Genomic DNA, 18,211 nt, shown 5'->3' with positions numbered 1-18,211 from the left:
GTCCCTGACCAGGCATGGTCCTTCTGTCCTGGATGACCTGGGGCAAGCTTCAAACCATGTGTGACTGGCATCTAGGGTCTCCTTGTTCAGGGTCAGGCTTCTTCATCAGCACTTGCTTGTGTGTGGACATGACACAAATCTCCATTCAGGACAGTGAATGGGGAGCTAAAGATGGAAAAGGATCATCTAAGCTTCCAAACTCCACTGTCCTCATCTAAACAGAGCTTCCAACCTTTGTCACCCACTGGAGCTGCAGCCAAACATACAGACTCCTCCCAAATGGGCACCAATGAGACTGACTTCCAAGAACCACATGGGGTCTGGGGAAATCAGCATTTCAACCCACAGACCACGTCTATGGCCTATGCAGTGGCACCTGTTCTCACTATCTCATTCCACTCCAGAAGGCCCAACCCATGAAGTCCCTGAGACACGCCCCCCAAAGCCCAAAAGGACCTGTACTGTGTGGTAGGTAGGGCACTTGTCATCCAATTGAGAGGTGTCTGGTTACAGCCCTGTCTTCCCATCCACACTCCCTGTCTCTATATCATTGTTTCTCTGGCGTCTCTCTGTGACTTCCTTTCTCTGCCTTCCTGTGTCTGACCCTCCTGCCCTCTGGAAACCCACTCCTGGCAGGAGGAGACACACCTTGGACACTCCCCACCTCCAGAGATCAGACTACATGTGCTAGCTGAGTGAGGTCAGAGGAGGCCGATTCTGATTCTGGTGATTTTAGGAGTACCTCCCCAGGCCAGTGTTGGAGCCCTGCTCTGCCAAGGTCTCTCTGCCACGGTTATTGAAATAAGTTCCTTCTGTACCTGCCCATCTGGGATGGTGTCTGGAATAGCCTAGTTCAAGATTCTTCATGACCCTCTCCAAAATGAGGACTTGCGGGCCTCTCCTCCCTTTGGGCACTACCTCTCTCCCTCCCGGCACTGCCACCGAGGATGCAATCTTCCCTCATGGACCCAGAGACCCTTGGTGCCTTTTCAGAAGTGCCTGAAGTCTCTGTCAGCTCTCATAGTGCCCTGGGCTCTGATTGGACCTGCCTCAGTGTCCCTTCTGAAGGCCTTGGTTCAGGCCTCAATGGTGGTATGAGCAGAAGAGGGGCCACTACCCAATATGGTAGATAACATGCTCTAGGAGTGCCTTAGGACATGCAGATGGGAACAGGCTGGGTTTCCATGGTCAGGGCCTGTGACTGATTGGGGGATGGAGATGCCTCCTGCCTGTGCTGTCCCATGACAGAAGCGCTCCAGCTCTGCTACTCACCTTCATGAGTCACTGTCATGACCTCTGCCTAGGTGACCTTCAAGGTCCATCCAAGATCCATGTATTGGCACCTCTAGTTTGGAGAGGCCTCGAGGGTCCCAACCTGACTAAAGGGGTACCATCTCATGACCAGGGAAGTGTCTTTCAGATCAAGGCTCAAAATGTTCTGTGCAGCAGGAGGGCACTCCTGCAGAGAAGACAAACAGTAGGGACAGAGTGTGCATGAAGGCACCTGGAGAGCATGGGGTCAAGGGTATGACCTATGGGACTCTGAGAAAAGTATGGCACCTGCAGAGTTAAGTCAGACCTCAATAACAGTCAAAAATTGCAGAGGCTATAAATAGTTTGCTAGCCATCAAGATTGGGATTATAATTATAGACCAGGGACATGTGGCCCTGAGGCCATGTCTGTGTTGGGAGGACAATGTATTATCACCAATGTTTCCTTTGTTTACTGAGACAGCAGAGACAACTTGGTAAGAGCTGGATGTGGTGGTGCATGCTTGTCCTCCCAGTACTTGAAGACTGCCAAGGGTCTGAGGCTATCCTAAGCTATAAATTACATTGTAGACCAGCCTGGGCTATAGCACGAGACCACACTTGCAATTCAGATGAAAAAAAAAGAACAAGCTAAAAAAGCAATAACTATAGAAGTCCTGTGATGAATCAGAGAAGAAGCTGGAGAAGCTCTCCTGTTTCCTCAGCACTGATGTGCTCATCCTGGTCCCTGCCTCCCACACGATGTAGTGTCCTCAACCTGTCTCCTGTGTCCTGAGCCTCCTCCTCACTCAGTGTCACCTAGCTTTTCCGGATTCCATCCTCACCCCATCCCCATTTACTGCTCAAAATTGGGGTCTTACGTAAAGCAAGCTCCATCTCCCTGTGTGTCATTGTAAAAGTCACCAAACTTTGATGGTTTTTCTCTTGTGCAGACACATAGCAGTGAGCAGGATCAAATGGGCTTCCCATGGGTCAGTCCTGCTGGCCCCAGCCTGGATGAATTCAAGGCCTACGGAGGCATTCCCAGTACCCTGGACTCTGGCTGCAGAATCCTCCCCATGGGAAACCCCTTAGCTGCTTGTGAACAGTTTGGCTAACATTTCTGGGTGACTACAGAGCCTTGCAGATTCCTGGGACACTTGCAAGCAAAGGGACAAGGTGAATAGAAGCTGTGTCCAGAAAGGATAGATCTGAGCGTTTTTTTAAATTTAAAAGTGAAAGTGTAAGCTCTTTGAGGGGCTTCCTGGGGAGCTCTCACCCTCCTGGGCTCCAAAAGAAAAGAGGACCCCTTTCCCCACCATGTCCATCGAGGGCCTTCTCTGAGCCAGAAGGGTGTGTCTAGGGCACAAGCCACTCTGGCCCAGCCAATGCCTGTCTTGGGCAGATCACAGCATGAGTCTCACCTAAGTCACAGTAGAGAAGCTCCATGAGCAATGATGGTGAGGGTTGCCCTAAAATTTCTTTAAAAATCCAAAATAAAAGCAAAGGGATAAAAAGAAAACAGCAGAGGTTTAAAGGGGATGGAAGGAGAAAGTTATCATTATTTATAACCTAAAAAACAATCCTTGCAAAATGCCGTGACTGAAGTAGATGAGCATTTAAATAATACAATTTAGAATTACATGAAGTGGCAGGTTATAAAAGAAATACACAAAGTTACCAGTGTTGTCCCGTGTGTCGTGTCCCCTCCCCCCCCCCCCCCCCCCCCCCGTCATCCCTGCTTCTCCCCCCCTTCATCAGAGTATGACTAAGATTGATGGAAAATGCAGGACCTGGGTGAGAGATTTGACAACGTAAAGACATCTGTGTTCAGCAAGTTTATAAATGCATTTCAGCATAAATGGATTTGGATTTTGAATCACCGTGGAAACACACCTCTGGGGGTGCTTGTCAAGGTGTTTCCAGAGAGGTTTAAGTGTAAAAGGAGCCATCTACTTTTTGTTTTGTTTTGAGACAGGATCTCGCTGTGAATCCTTGGTTGGCCTGGAACTCACTATGTAAACCAGGCTGGCCTTGAACTCCACTGGCCTGGGTTTCACAAGTGCTGGGGTGAAAAGCATATGCCATCACACCTGGTAGCAAGACTCATCTTGAATATGGGTGGCACCACCATCCCACGGGCTGAGATTCCCCACTACATAAAGCCGTGGAAGTCAGCCAAGCACCAGCATTCATTTCTTTGGAGTGGTCAACATGACCAGCTGCCTCAAGTTCCCATCATCATGACTTCCCCACCATGACAGACTGTGTCCCTTCTTAAACCATGAACCAAAATAAGCCTCCCCTTTCTTAAATGCTTTGTCAGACATTAAATGAGCCAAGTAACTAATACAGGGAAACTTTAAAATATGACCCAGAAGTTCATCTTGGGGAAAAGGGCCAAGAATGGCCTTAGAAATATTGACAAAGATTGACTGGAGGAGAGGCAAGACTCCACGGAGCGCCTCTTGCTGCAGGGACAGGGTCCTGAGAGGCTGTATACGCAGGGGCGGGAACTCCCATCTGGTTGGTTTTCCCCTCTGGCTGCCAGGCAAATGGAGGTGGGTGGTGAAACTGACTTCCTAAGAAAGAAACCCAAGTCTTCAAAAGAGAAACTCTATCTTCCTCTTGAGCTGGATACACCCTGGAGAGGCTTCACACATAACTAATGGTACTGTACGTAACATCCAGGTTATGCTACAGGCAGAGGCAGCTAACTGACCTTCTCCGCTTGACCAAGAGAGCCATCATGGGGCACGATGTCTGTAAGAACGAAAGCCCTGCTCCCTTTACTCAAATTTTGCTCTCTCTACTCCACTCTGTAAGATATGCTTCAGAGGGGCAGGGGCTTCTGCCTCCTGTCACTTCCGCCTAGCATCAGAAGGTACTAATAAACGTTTGAGTGAACAAATACGAAAACCATGTTACAGGTAGTCAAGAACCATGAGCACAGTGGTGGGTGCCCCCACTTCCAGTGCCCACTTGCTCCAGGCCTCCTGAGCCGCTTCTCAGGTGGGTTGGGGGTGTGGGGTAGGAGTCTCCTAGTCACTTAGCACAACCCTAAGCTACACTGAAGCGACGGGCCTGGAAACCAGAGATTCAGTCTCTTGAGCAGGCAGTGGGCGTCCTGCCATCGTCAGGCAGACCATCAAATGCCCTTCCCAGGCCAACTGCCCAACACCTTTCTGCCCAAGCATCGCCTATCTAGCTAGGTCCAGGGCAGGTCCTTCTCATAGGTCCCAGTTCTCCCCTGGCTCAGCTCTCACCCAGGTACCACTCCACTGCCCTTCCCAGCCCTCTCATGCCCTTTCCCTGCCCTCTTCTAGCTCTCTCCCCCCTCCTCCCCAGCCCTCTTCCTCATCCTTGCTCTTTCATCTCCTGCCTCGGTCCCGTCCGGGCCCTGCCCCTACTCCAACTTTCTACCCCCCATGCCCACCCCAGCCCTCTCTTACCCCCTCCCAGACCCGCACTTCTATCCGGACATCCCGGCCCCGGGACCTCGCCTTGTCCCGCCCTTCCCCGCCCCTGCCTGGTCGCCCTCCTGCCCCGCCCACACCTCGCGCCCCGCCCCTGCCACGCCCCGCTCCCCGAGACCCACGGTCAGCACGGGCAGGCTTCGCATCCAGCAGTCGTCGCGGCGCCCGGCGTTCCGACGCCAACATGTCCCAGCGCTTCGTGGTGACCCCAGCACAGAGCGGGATGGGGGACGCGGGGCCCAGGGCAGAGGGGGGCGGCAGCCAGAGCCTGTGCTTGGACCCGGACCCCGACCCCGACCCCGACCCGGATCCCAGCCTGGTGGCCGCGCTGAAAGCACAAGAAGTAGACGCGCTGCCCATTCTGCGCTACTGTCGCGAGCCCAGCCGCTATGGTAGGTGCAGCTAAGCCTTCCTCCTAGAGGGTCACTGCTGCCTCTGTGTGGGAGCAGCGAGTGACGGACTCCCCGCCTGCTGCCCAGGTGTCAGGAGGTGGCCATTGCCTGCTGGCTGTAGGAATGGCTGCAGGTCACCAAGTGTTAGAGCGCCGGCTCTGGAATCAGCTGGTGTCCTTTGTCCCACACTTTAGTCCTGCTAATCCCTGGCCCTGCCTGATGTCCTGTGGACCTTGTAGGTGGTAACTGTTCTGTAAGAGTCAGTGGGGTATTGGTGGTTGGCGGAGGATAGCTCTCTGGGGTTGCCTTCTGATCACGGTGGCCCCCCGCAGTTAGGACCACTGAGAAAAGGAGCTGTCCCCTCTGTCTCTGGTGAGGGATTCGAAGGTGCACACCAGACAGAGGCAGCCAGCCTTTGGTGAGAGCTGTGAGTGCGACTTCACAGCTGTGGCAGCCCGCCTTGGCTTTCTGTTCTTTATAACGACTTGTGACCTCTGCCTGAATGTGGGGATCCTAGAACAGTGCAATTTATGGTTGGCCACACACCTGCTAAGCCAGGTTTTCTGGGGAGCATGCAGCAGGAGCAGGCTCCCACAGTGAACTCTCCAGATTGTTCTAGAGCCCTACTTTGGGTCTCAGAGTGAAGATGAAACCAGATCTGGCGTATGGGTTGGTCTTTGCCCCACACCCCTGGAAGACAGATGGCACTTGCCAGGCATTCTCTGAGAGACCTCTACCTTCTGAGTACCTGTCTGCCTTGCTGGGTAGGGTCTCCAAAGCTGGATTGGTACTGGTCTAAACAGCCTGTCCAGTGCTCAGATGCCCTGCCCTGGTCAGCTGGGGAGGCACCATCATGGGTACCCATGACAGGTGTGTTCATGTTGCACATATGCAGTCTTTTAGAGATCTGGGTGAGGGTATGCTGTGACACTGTGACTAAGAAGAACTTAGAACTGTCACTTTCCTGGTGAGTTAATTTTTGTAACAAAATCTGAGGAGTTGCTTCCACATGTGAACTTGGGAATTGCATAGCTTTGGTGTGCGTGGGTGCGTGTGTGTGTGTGTGTGTGTGTGTGTGTGTGTGTGTGTGTGTGTGTAAGTATGTGTACACATGCACACTACAAAGACCCCTTCCCTAGACTGGGCATGCTGAGCTATGTCTCCACCGGTCTCTGTTCTGAGCTCTAGGTCAGGATTTGTCTCATGCTTTAGCAGATGAGGTTGCCGGGATACTTGTCCTGCTGGGTAGTGGTTGACTTTCCTTAATCTTGGCACGGCAGCAAGGTTGCATGTGGCTGTCGGCCTACTTGCCAAGGGACACGTTTCTTTTTGGAACCCAAGAAGCAAATAGATGATCTGTTAGGTCACCAAATACAATGACAGAGCAATTATGGTGTCTGCAGACCCTGCTTATAGGGAGCCTGCTTGACCACGAGGGCTAGCCAGAGTGTGTGGGTGGGAGAAAGCAGGACAGCTCCAGCTACTGGGGTCCTTTTGAGCTGCTGAGGCAAGGAGCCCCACCATTCTCTTAGAAAGTATCCCCCACCCTTTAGGCAGATAATCTGCTGATGGATGGTGTGACAAGGCTGGGGTCTATGCCTGCCCTTGACCTGGGCTTTCTGGCTCCCTCATGCTCCTGAGGAACTCAGGCCTCCAGGACTTAGTCTCACTTTTGGGGTAGGAGATTGATGCCCAAGAATATTGAACACCTGCAACACCTTGAGCCAAGAGCTTGGGTCAGGCCAACACTGCTCAAAGTCCTTCGTGCTGAACTATAAGTCCCATCAGAAGCCCTTGGAGACAGGATGCCAGGGACAAGTGTGGGTAGAGACTTCCCCATGCCCCTTCCACCATTTTCTGAAGTCCTGAATGTAGCAGGTGAGGCAGGATTAGGTGGGTCCCACCAGGAGACCTCCCAACCCTAAAATCTCCACCCTCCTCTCTTGTAGATGAGGTTTTTTTTTTTTTTTTTTGAAATATGTATTTATTATGTATACAGTGTTCTGGCTGCGTGTTTGCCTGCAGGCCAGAAGAGGGCATCAGATCTCATTACAGATGGTTGTGAGCCACCATGTGGTTGCTGGGAATTGAACTCAGGACCTCTGGAAGAACAGCCAGTGCTCTTAACCGCTGAGCCATCTCTCCAGCCCCCTAGATGAGGTTTTTTGACTTCAGTCTAGAAGGCCCTGAGGGTCTGATGTCCAGGGGTTGGACCCCACTGGAAGCTGGAGGTAGGGTTGGGCCAGTTCCTGTCACCTCCATGTGCATTCTAGGGGTTTGGGACTCAGTGCTGTCCTGGGGCCCCAGCAGAGCTGTCCCCCTGTCTGGCTGACTGAATCTGTCCGTGGACAGCTGGCTCCAGTTGTGTGGGGATTTCGTGTGACAGTTCCAGACAACGGTCAATCCAGTGGTTTCGTGTCGTGCTTCTACGTGGGAACAGAAGACCTATTATTTGGTGTTTCATTAACACAGTGTAAACTAAGTTTGAAAAACAAACAAAGATTTTATTGGTCCGACTCGGGCACAGTGCCAGGAGCCAAGCCCTGGGTGGGGTGTTGTCCTGAGTCAACCTTTGGTTACAGATGTGTGGCAGGTGATGAGAATAAACTTTCTAAGTCCCCAGAGACATCAGGTCTCCTGGCTTGCAGCCTCTTTCAGGACCAGCTCCCAAAGTTTTCCGCTTTCCATATTCACCATGATACATGGATGCTGGTCCTGTTGATGCTTTGGCTCTGCCATTTGACCAGCACCCTTCACATGAGTATTTTGGTCTCATCTCATTGGGTGGGTTGTGTCTAGGAGTAGACAGCCCGTGGTGGCATGGTCTCCCTTTGCTGTGTGTTGGGATCTGAGAGTGATGTCGTGTCTCTTATCTGCAGAGACACAGGTCTCCACACCGAGCCTTCGAACTGTGTTCTGTTTGCTTTGATGTGGATGGCACCCATAGAGGGGCAGAAGTGAGCCTGTCACTTGCTAGGTGTGACTGTCTGCTCCCCGATTGTTACTGCATCTTCTGTGAACACAGGGGCGGAAGGAAGAGCACAAAAGGCCCATAGGGAGGATCCTGGCCCCGCGTCGAGGGTCCAGAGAGAGGCCCCTCTCTGCCCTCCAGTTGAAGGGGTTCTGGTTGAGAGTCCCCATGGCAACGACTTGGTGAAATAGTCCCAAGGTGTTCTCAGAACCGTTTCCTAACACAAGATGGACAGTCACCCAGAGTGCCCCCAAGACAGAGGGCAAGAAGAACCATAGCATGAGGCTTCCCAAGGAGGGCTCCTGGGAGGTCACAAGCGGCCGGAGCACTCTCTGCCTCCCCTTGTCCCCTCCCTTGCCTGGCATTTGAGCTACAGACTCCTGTGGTTTCACCCCTGTCCAGGACAAAGGCCAGCGTTGAGCCCCTGATTGGAGGTTGGCATCTTGCTTCCCGTCACTGTTGTGGCTGGCAGGACCACATGTCTGCCAAACCTTGATAATTACACTTTGAGGGGTGGCGGTACAAGGCTTGTCCACAGAGATCAAGTGAAGCTACCTGCAGCTATTCCTGCCCCCTTGAGACCCGGATCCAAGAGAACGTCCCACTTTCCATGACAATGGCCTCTCCAGTCAGGTGCCCGGGAGTCCAGGTTGAAGTATCCTGATGTGTACAATATCCACATGTGTGGCTGTGTCCCTGTGTGTCCCCTTGTTACCTGCAATGTCTCCATGCTGTGCATCTTTGTGCTGTCTTTGGGTCTCTGTGTACCTTCATGTTTTCTTTGTATGACTCTGTGAGTCTTACGGTGTCCTATGGTGTATATGTCTACATGTTGTCTCTGTGTCTCTCTGTGTATTACCTGTGTGTTTCCATGTCGTCTCTGTGTAGTGTGCATGGGTGTTGGCGTGTGTCTCCATGTCGTCTGTGTGTACATCTGTGTGCGTCAGTGCTGTCTTGTCTCTGTGCTGTCTTTTTGTTGTCTTTAATGTCTCCATGTGAGTTGGTGTGGCCGTGGTATGCCTGTCTCCATGTTACCTGTGTGTCCCCATGTCTCTGTGTTCACCACACGGGTCTCTATGGACTCAGCTCTGTGGTTTGTTGCTTACCACATTTTCTGTGGCCTCCTCGGCAGTTTCTGTGAGAACACTTCTGAGTTAGGCTTGCGCGGAGGAGTGCCAGCCAGCTCCGTGATGTATTCACACACCGGGCAGTGTCTCTCACTGCAGGTCCTGCTGATGGAGAGTGTTGATAAAATTTTATCCCAAGCCATACCTGGGTCCCCTGGACAGAAATACTGTCAGGCTGCCTCTCCTTAGGCTGCCGAGGCTGGAGAGCTGATCCCGGGTGATGGCTAGACTCTGGTGCTTGAAAACCTGCTGCCCGCTGGGCAGGCTGTTTGCTTTTTGCTTAAATATTTCATGGGGTGTGGCCCTCTTGGTAATCGGTAAGATGCCTCTAGCTCTCGGTGAGCAGCGCCAGCTCAAGTTCTGTCACTTCGCTGTGAAAGAAGTCTTGCTTTGGTGATGGTTAACTTGGCTTCACAAGAAAATGCTCAGTGCACGTCCTGTTCTCTTCTTTGCTCCATAATATTTAACTTGGCTTCTTTTTTTCCACGGGGGTAGGCTAGGGTTTGAGATATCACATCTCTTTATGAAAAGAAATTTTCTTTAAATAAAGCAACAACATCCAAAAGAGAATCACAACTAGGTCAGGAAGAGCAGGAGGTGGAGGCCTCAGGACGGGCTGGGCCCTGGGCTGGGCTCCTTGGTTCTCGTGCAAACTCTGGCAGCAAAGCAGGGGACCTTGACCCCAGGGCAGTCGAGATGACAACAGCCCTGGTGTCTCCTGCTCAGCGGGGGAAACAAACTAAAACATCCATGTCTGGGTGACACCCACCCTCCCCAACCTGCTAGAGAAACAAACTCACAGGAACATTTGTGTTCAGGTGGACTGACAGCCTTCCCCAGCTGGATGGAGAAGCAACACATGAGTGTATCTGTGTCTGGGGTAAACCAGCCTCAGTCAAAGCCGCCCTGGTTGCAGAGGAAGCCACTGGGTGAAGCTAGTGCTGTCACATGCAGATATGGGTCTGCAGGGATCCAGCTGTGTGTGTGTGTGTGTGTGTGTGTGTGTGTGTGTGTGTGGCCAGTTGCTGTATCCATGTGTAAGTAGAAGACAGTTCCTAAAGCCACAGGGTGAAGGGCACAGCTGCAGGGCCAGAGGAATCTGTTAAATGTGAATGGGAGGGACACTGGCAAATTATGTATCTGGTAATGGGTTAATCCCCAGAATAGAAGGTCCTTCTGTAACTCGGCCACTAAGACACACAAATAAACCAATTTAAAAAATGGACAGAGGAGCCGGGCGGTGGTGGCTCACGCCTTTAATCCCAGCACTTGGGAGGCAGAGGCAGGCGGATCTCTGTGAGTTCGAGGCCAGCCTGGGCTACCAAGTGAGTTCCAGGAAAGGCGCAAAGCTACACAGAGAAACCCTGTCTCGAAAAACCAAAAAAAAAAAAAAAAAAAAAATGGACAGAGGGGCTGGGGATGTAGCTCAGGGACAAGGTGCTTGCCTAGAAAAGGCCCTGGGTTCGATCCTTCACACCTCATGACGAGCAGAAGGACTAGGCAGCTGGAAAACAAATACATACACCACATGTATACAGGTGCTTTTGGAAGCCAGAGAGGGTGTCAGATCCCCTGGAGCTGGAGTTACAGACACTTGTGAACTGCCTGATGTGGGTGCAAGCAGTAAGTGCTCTTAACCACTGAGCCATCTTTCCAGCCCTAAAATGTATATTTTATCACGCACGCACGCACGCACGCACGCACGCACCAGGAAAGAAGATACAAACAGGAAGTAGAGGCCCAGGAAAACTACATCTTCCCTGTTCTCCCTTCCTGGAGGTAAGAGCATTCTCAGGGAGATAGGAGGGATATCAGTCTGATTAAATCAATTTACACCAAGGCAGTTGTTCTCAGAGGAGTCCTTTATCATCTAAATTACTCACAGCAAGACATTCTTTAAACAGTTATTTTTGTCTAGGGATCTTCCTGTTGCAAATTACATCCTATTACCTGTAACTGTGGTCCTGTAGGGGCCAAGGGTGGGGTTGGGGGGTATGCATATGTCATGTACGTCATGTACACACACACACACACACACACACACACACACACACACACCTGTGTGCACAGGCAGGGGAGCTATCTTTGCTGTATTGGAAGCCCTATACAGTGTATCAGGAGTTATTTTCTGCTCAGAAATCCTTTTATTTGCTTTGTGTTTTCCTTCTAATTTTAAAGGCAGATCATTATACTTAGTGTACCCTCCCATGCCGGTAATCTCCGCACTCAGGAAGCCGAGGCAGAAGGATTTTCAAGAATTTGAAGTCAGCTTGGGCGGCATAGTGTGTTCCAAGATGGCCTAGGCCACAGAATGAGACCCTGTCTAATATAAACAATAAAGACAAAACAACAACAACTAATTATAAGCCCAACCAGATAGAATTTACGAAAGCAAGTGGCTGGGCATGCCTATAATCTCATTACCAAGGGGTAGAGACAGAAGGATGGTAAGTTCCAGCCTGGCTTAGAGTGAAACTCTGTCTCAAATCACAACAGAAAAGGAAAACAAACACAGTTGATACCCACTCTCCCTTGTGACCCATAGTGAGGCCAAGCCTCAGTTTCTCCCGTCCTTCTGAACTGCCATGACTCAGCATTCTCTGGTACCGGTGAAACCAGCTTTCCACTGTGTGAGTCTCCAAGTGAAGGGGCAAACTCCATGTCCCCAGCAGGCTGTCAGGTGGCCTGTGGTCCTGTGGCCAGCACAGCACAACGGTGTGGATTGCATGGGGAGGGGCCTGGTGCTGTAAAGTGGTGAGCCTGGGGTCCCAGCCTCATCCTGGGAGGTGACAGAGTTGAGAGTAAGCTTGTCTCCACAGGTATTCCTAACCAGTCACACCTCCCTGCTCTGTATTGCGTAGTCAGTGTTAAGTGATTGAACAAATTGGTCTGCCATAGTGATGTGATGAAATTAGGAAAAAGGGCTGTGACCAGGACATTGCATGCTGGCTGTTTTGTCCTTGGTTGCTTTGCATACATGGCTGTCTCCTCTGTGATTCTTGGAAGTCCCACCTGGAGGCCTGTGAATCTGCAAGCAAGGACCAGATGATGAACGTACACTCAGTAAACCATACAGAGCTGCTGCGTCTGCTCCTTCCGACAGACAGTGCCTGGCTTTAGCATCTCATTTTCATTCAGATGTGTAGGCCTCTGCACCGTGAGAACAGAGAGTGCCTCTTTTTCCACTCAGAGCTGATCAAGAATGATGGATGAGGAAGGCTTGGCTACTCGGAATTTTGTCTATGGGATGCCAGCAGAGAGGCTTTCCTCACTGAAGTCACTTCTGTGTCAGGGGCCCCAGTGGTGGGCTGAGGTAGACTCAGTCACTCTCCACTCGCTGGTGGATGCTGGGTGTTTCTAGGTGCCTTTCTAGAAACTCTGCTTTTGAGTTCTTCCCTGGCTCTGAGCTTCAGCTTAAGACCATGTTAGATGAGCCTGCACAAGGCAGTGTTCAGGTCCTTCTTGCCTCGGGGAGAGGTGGAGTAGGTGAAAGAGCAGCTGAGGAAGGTGTGCAGACTGTGTGAGTCCAGGAACTGGGCTGGGCCTAGGTGCCCCTTGGGTCATTCTGGGCTGGGATTTTGCTAGTGCTAAGACCCTACTGTAGTGCTGGGTTTGCTGGGTAGACTGAGGAAAGTCTATGACAGGCATCCAAGGGTGTATGCATGGGTGTCTGGGGCTGCCACACCGCCTGGAGCTCAGGAGTCGACAAAGAGCCCTGGGTGGGGCAACAAGACTACAGTGCTGGGGGGGACACCTTAGAAAATCGGTATAAGTTCTTAAATGACACATCCTGTTGTGGACCGATGCGTAGGTTAAAGCCTTTGCCTCCAAGGAAATGTCCAGAAGAGAGCCATTAAGGAGGAAATCGGAGGGTCTGATAGAACTGTGACCAGAAGAGAGCCATTAAGGAGGAAATCAGAGGGTCTGATAGAACTGTGACCTTACCAAAAGAGGGAATAAGTGAGGATATGGAGTTTTAGGGCCATCAGCAAACCAAAGAGAAAGGCCTCAGGGACACCAGCCCTTCTCAGCCTCTCAGAGCCTGCAGACTCATGGCTCTTGTGCCTGTGTCCCCCATTTAGCTCCTTATCATCAGCCTTCCCACTGTTGTCCACTAGGAGATCACGGTAAGCCCACATGGCGAGCACCCAACTGTCCCTCTGGGCCAGGTGTTTGTCATTGCTTACCAGGGAGTCCCCTGAAGCCATCTCTGCCTGGCTCTGCTGCACCCCCTCTGCTGGCCACCTGCGCCCTCCCTGGGGCCCTACACTCCTCTGATGCCTCCATCTCGTTGCTTGGCAACTACAGCTTTCTTGTCCCTCTGGACTAGATAGCCTAGGGCTGGGACATCCCATGTTCCTGGGCAAACCAACGCCCCCGGTACTGCAGGGCCTTCATCTCCCTGTTTACAGAAAAGTGCTCCCTAAGGGGAATCGGGAAAGCAGTGTAAAGTGAACAGCAAGTACCAGCAGCTCCAAGTTAAAGCACTGTCTGCCATCTCCTGCAGTCCACCTGTGTCCGTCAATCAGGCCTGGGAGTTAGTGGGCATCAGGACTCAGACACTCCTGGAGTGCCGACAGTCACAACCAGCCTGGAACCTTAGAGACCTGATGTCCTCCTTTACCTGGGATAAGCTAGCTAAGGGTTGGACCTGCACTGGTGTGGGCAGGAATTACGGATCCTGTAGGCTTGGGTCTCCTCCAGCTTCTAGCACAAGAGAGACCTATGTCTTCCCAGGAACAGTCCCCTACCACACTGGCTTACAGACAGACATGCCCAAGACATGTTCTTTGTGCCTATCCAGCCCAGCACACCTCTGCAGCTCCCACTACTTGTGCATGCAGCCTGGACTGTGAGATACTGATCCTCAGCCTGCTGCCACTAAACATAGCATTTCACAAGGGACTCCTGAGAACAGGATGGGCTCCTGTGGGAGACTCTTAACAGATGCAGAGGTAATGTGGATCCATGGTCAACATGTGCTGGAGTATTCTGGGCAATAGCAGGGCTCAACTGGTATAGTCTCAGTTCCATGCCTCCCATGTGCTGTGGTTTGAGGATGCTCTAGATGCAGGGGTACAGGCAGGACACATGCTGAACATTCTGGCATATTCTAGTATCTGTGACCACAGAGGTCTTCTTGGGCAAGTAGGCTCCCCAACAGGCCTAACTTACAGTGACTCATTTTCTGAGACACCCGGGCCCTCCATGGATGGATACAGGGTGTAGAAGTGGAGTATAGCCACCCAATGGGTCAAGCAAGACTCCTGTGGACACTCACAGGAAATACAACTGAGTCAATTTCTGACAACTAGCACTAAGGTCACTCTGACCCTTTCCTTATGGGCACATGTTCCCAGAGACCCTTGGTCAGCCAGTTGTCGAGGGGACTTGTGTGGCACTGTTACTGCGTTGTGGTTCTAGCCTCAGAGGAAACAAATCTTACTAGGCTTCCCAAGGCCAAGGTGGGAAATGCTGTCTTCCTAGACCTGGTCTCTGCCAGCTATGCCTTTTTGAGGACATACTTAGTCACATGGCATTGACTGAGAGTGTTCCGTGCCGCTTGGGAACTGCCTTTCCATTCAGGCATGGTGTGGCCACTGTGTCACTAGCCAGTGTCCCTCCTAGGGAAGCCCTGCCGGGCACCAGCAAAGGCTAAGGAATGCCATCCCCAGAGGTGGGGGTAGCCTGGGTTATAGGACCAGAGGGGCTCCCACAGGGGACCTGCTGCTGCTCAAGGTCTCCTCATGTTTGGAGAGACCGTGAGCCAGGCTGCAGCTCTAGTGGTCAGAACTACGAGAGGGTCACCTGTATGTGAAGCCATCCAGTTGTGCTTATAGAAGACCTGGTGTTATCAGGGTAAAGTTCCAGGCCGCCGACTGCTCAAATGCCAAGTCCCAGGGATGCTGAACATTGGTAGGAAGGAGTCTTATTTAAGGAAGGGCAGCAGTCCTGAGAAGGCAGTGGCTTCCTCACGGCTCAGTCTTGGGCAACTCAGAGCCACAAAAGGCTTTTGCAGGGAGGGAAAGCGTTCCAGGGAGACAGTGGGGAGACTACTGCTGCCGAGCGGTTGTCAAGGTGTGTCTGACTCTGCTCAGGAATGCACACTGGACTTGGACCTCCTGGGGACAGATTGGCCTCTGTCTTTTTAGACCGATCTCTTCAAGAACTGAATATTGAATGGGAGGGGGCTTACTGAGTTCATGAGAGGTCCTGGGATCTGAATCTAAAGAAAGCCAACGTGCTGCAAAAGATTGGGGATATAAAAGGATAAGGGAGGCATGGCAGCCTTGTAGAAAGTTGCCAGGGACAGCTACCCAGAGAGTTGCCTGTCTTGCAGCAGGGTGCCCATGTTGTGGGGAGGTCTGAGATACGTTTCTGGGGTGTGCCTGCTCTGGGGAATGTGCGTACTGCTGTCCTTGCCTTGAAGGGCCATCATGGCACCCCCATTATCGCTTCTGTCACTGTATCCTCCACAGTCTCCCATGTATGGCTGCTCTGCATGCCTAGCTCAGGCTGAAAAATACATCCTGTCTCCACAGAGCCTGAGCATCTAAGCTCTGGCCCACTGGGGTAGTGCCCTTATTCTCTGGGACTTCTTGGAGGCCCTGTATGAAGCATTCCCAGGAGAGATAAGCATGGTAACCTAGCAGGAGTGGACAGCAGCGTGGCATGGAGAGGATAACTCATGGAGCCTCCAGAAACTGGACCTAAGCCAGAAATTCAGTGACCAGAACAGAGCAGCCAAGGGAGTACTCAATGGCCAGGACATTTGCTCAGAGGGGAGCAGAGGTGGGTACCCAGGTGTGTCACTCTTTCCATTGGTCCATCAAAGCCTCTCTCGATTCTGCTGCATGGGACACCTTCAACCATGCAGTCCTAATTAGCCCCCTCTTAGACCTTACCTCAGGAATGTCACCAATATTTGCAAATCCAGATTTCCTGAAGGAAGTGAGGGTAGTCCTCAGTGGAACTCTGGGTGGGTGAAATGTTCCCTTCATGACCCTGCCTGAATTCTATATTAATCGGTGACATCCTGCACTTTGCTCATGTTTGGTAAGAGCTTAACTTGGAAGCTTAGCTGTGGCTTTAAACTCAGTTCAGGTAAAGGTTTTGCTGGACGGCTGCTTCAGAAGCACCCTGATTTCCTGATGGTGACATCAGGTAACTGTCATGAAACAGGAGCACAGAGCTGCAGAAGCACTCGGGATCAGGCCAGTAAACCAGAGGGGACAACAGCTGGGTGCCCAGCAGAGATACAGATGTGATATGAACAGGAGTCCTAGCCTTGCCCTAGCGGAGGGACCTTTAGTCAGTGTCTGTGTCAGCCCCCATTCGTATGCTGTCCCTAACCCCTAAAGCTGCAGTCTTAAGAGGTGGGACCTGGGGAAGTCAACAGAGAGTCAGGCTGTTGGACCTTCCCGGGATGTGACATGCTTTGACAATGGCCTCTGTGAGCCAGGAGGCTGGCCATCAGCAGACCTTCCAGGGCTGCAAGAAATGTCTGCCCTTCATGAGTTACACAGTCCAGGGTGTCTTACAGCGTAAAGAGGCTAAGGCAGATGACTGTGTTCTTCTCTCAAAAGTTTACTTGAAGACCATGGTGATTATTCTTGGTTGTCAATTTGACTACACCTGGAATTAACTAAAACCGAAGCAGCTGAGTACACCTGTGAGGGATTTTTTTCTTAATTAAATAATTTGAATTGGGAAGACCCACCCTAAATCCAGATATTTTGAGGTGGGAAAATCCATCTTAAATCTGGACCACACTGGTGGCAGCCTATATAAGGACATGGAAGAAGGAAATGCTCCCTCTTTGCCTGTCTGCTCTCACTCTTGAAAGTTCATTCCTTCACTGGAATAGAGCCTACTTCTTTGGATCCCAGCATATATTGAAGACAATCTGAGATATCCAGCCTTGTGGACTTAACCACTACTGGATTCTAGGATTTTTTTGTTGGTAGACAGCCATTGTTGGACTAGCTGGACCACTGCTTGTAAGCTACTCTGGTAAATCCATAAATAAACATTAGATAGATAGATAGATAGATAGATAGATAGATAGATAGATAGATAGACAGACAGACTAGCTGGACCACTGCCTGTAAGCTATTCTGGTAAATCCATAAATAAACATTAGATAGATAGATAGATAGATAGATAGATAGATAGATAGATAGATAGATAGGGAACCATGACTAATACAAAGGCAAAGCATGTTTATGAGTTCAGTTCAGAATGCAGCTTCACTATATGCAGGCTGATCGGGTAGCTGGATGTTCCCTTTTCTTATTGGAGCAGGGGCTGTTGTAGTGGAAGAGCTAATGCCAGTGAAGCCTCTGGTGGGCAACTCTTGGTTGTGGAGGTGGAGTTCACTTGGCTGGAAAGGGGCTGGTTGGCCGTATGTCCATGTATCTTGTGCGTAATGATCTCCAGTGGATTTAAACCCCGCTCAGGTAAATGTTTTGCTGGACGGCTGCTCCAGAAGCACCCATGAAACAGGAGCACAGAGCTGCAGAAGCACTCAGGATCGGGCCAGTAACCCAGAGGGGACACAGCTGGGTGCCCCTTCCATTAGCATGGTCCTGCAGCCTCTAATCTTTGGGAAACAGAGCCACTGTCTACTAGTGGAACTCCTCCCCTGCCACCGGGATAGGAGGGGCTGCTGAGGAAGAAGGTCACTGGGTAGGGGCAACAGGTGGTCTGAGGAGGGTAGACATTGGGCAAGGACAGCTGTGGGCCATGGAAGTGTGTCTGAAGCTTGGAGTGGCCCGAGTCCCAGGGGGCCTTCCTCCATTTGTTTGCTTTGCAAATCCTAAAAAGGAGTCCCTCCCTGAGCATCTAGCTCTCCTGGTTTTCCCTGGAGCTCTTGCAAGGTCTCCTTGCATCTGGGAAAGCCAGAGCCCCTCCTCCACCTTCCACAAGCTCTAACCAAGCAGAAGAGGAAATAAAGCCCAGTCCCTTCCTCCTGTGTCAGGCTCCAGGGGGTCA

The 18,211-nt window shown here is 51.4% G+C and overlaps 1 protein-coding gene across 1 annotated transcript in view; it reads left to right on the top strand.

Moving 5' to 3' along the window:
• The first annotated feature begins 4,912 nt into the window (after positions 1 to 4,912).
• Positions 4,913 to 18,211, top strand: part of Slc12a7 (solute carrier family 12 member 7) — a 78,491-nt gene continuing 65,192 nt past the window's right edge. The window contains exon 1 of the mRNA XM_059276090.1: positions 4,913 to 5,119. Coding sequence (XP_059132073.1) covers positions 4,951 to 5,119 — 169 coding nt within the window. The 5' untranslated portion in view covers positions 4,913 to 4,950. The remainder of the gene's footprint in view (positions 5,120 to 18,211) is intronic.

This window comes from Peromyscus eremicus, chromosome 11 (assembly GCF_949786415.1).
Source record: "Peromyscus eremicus chromosome 11, PerEre_H2_v1, whole genome shotgun sequence".
NCBI classification, from domain to species: domain Eukaryota; kingdom Metazoa; phylum Chordata; class Mammalia; order Rodentia; family Cricetidae; genus Peromyscus; species Peromyscus eremicus.
Note: the sequence above shows the minus strand (reverse complement) of the source record. Positions and strands in the feature narration are given on the sequence as shown.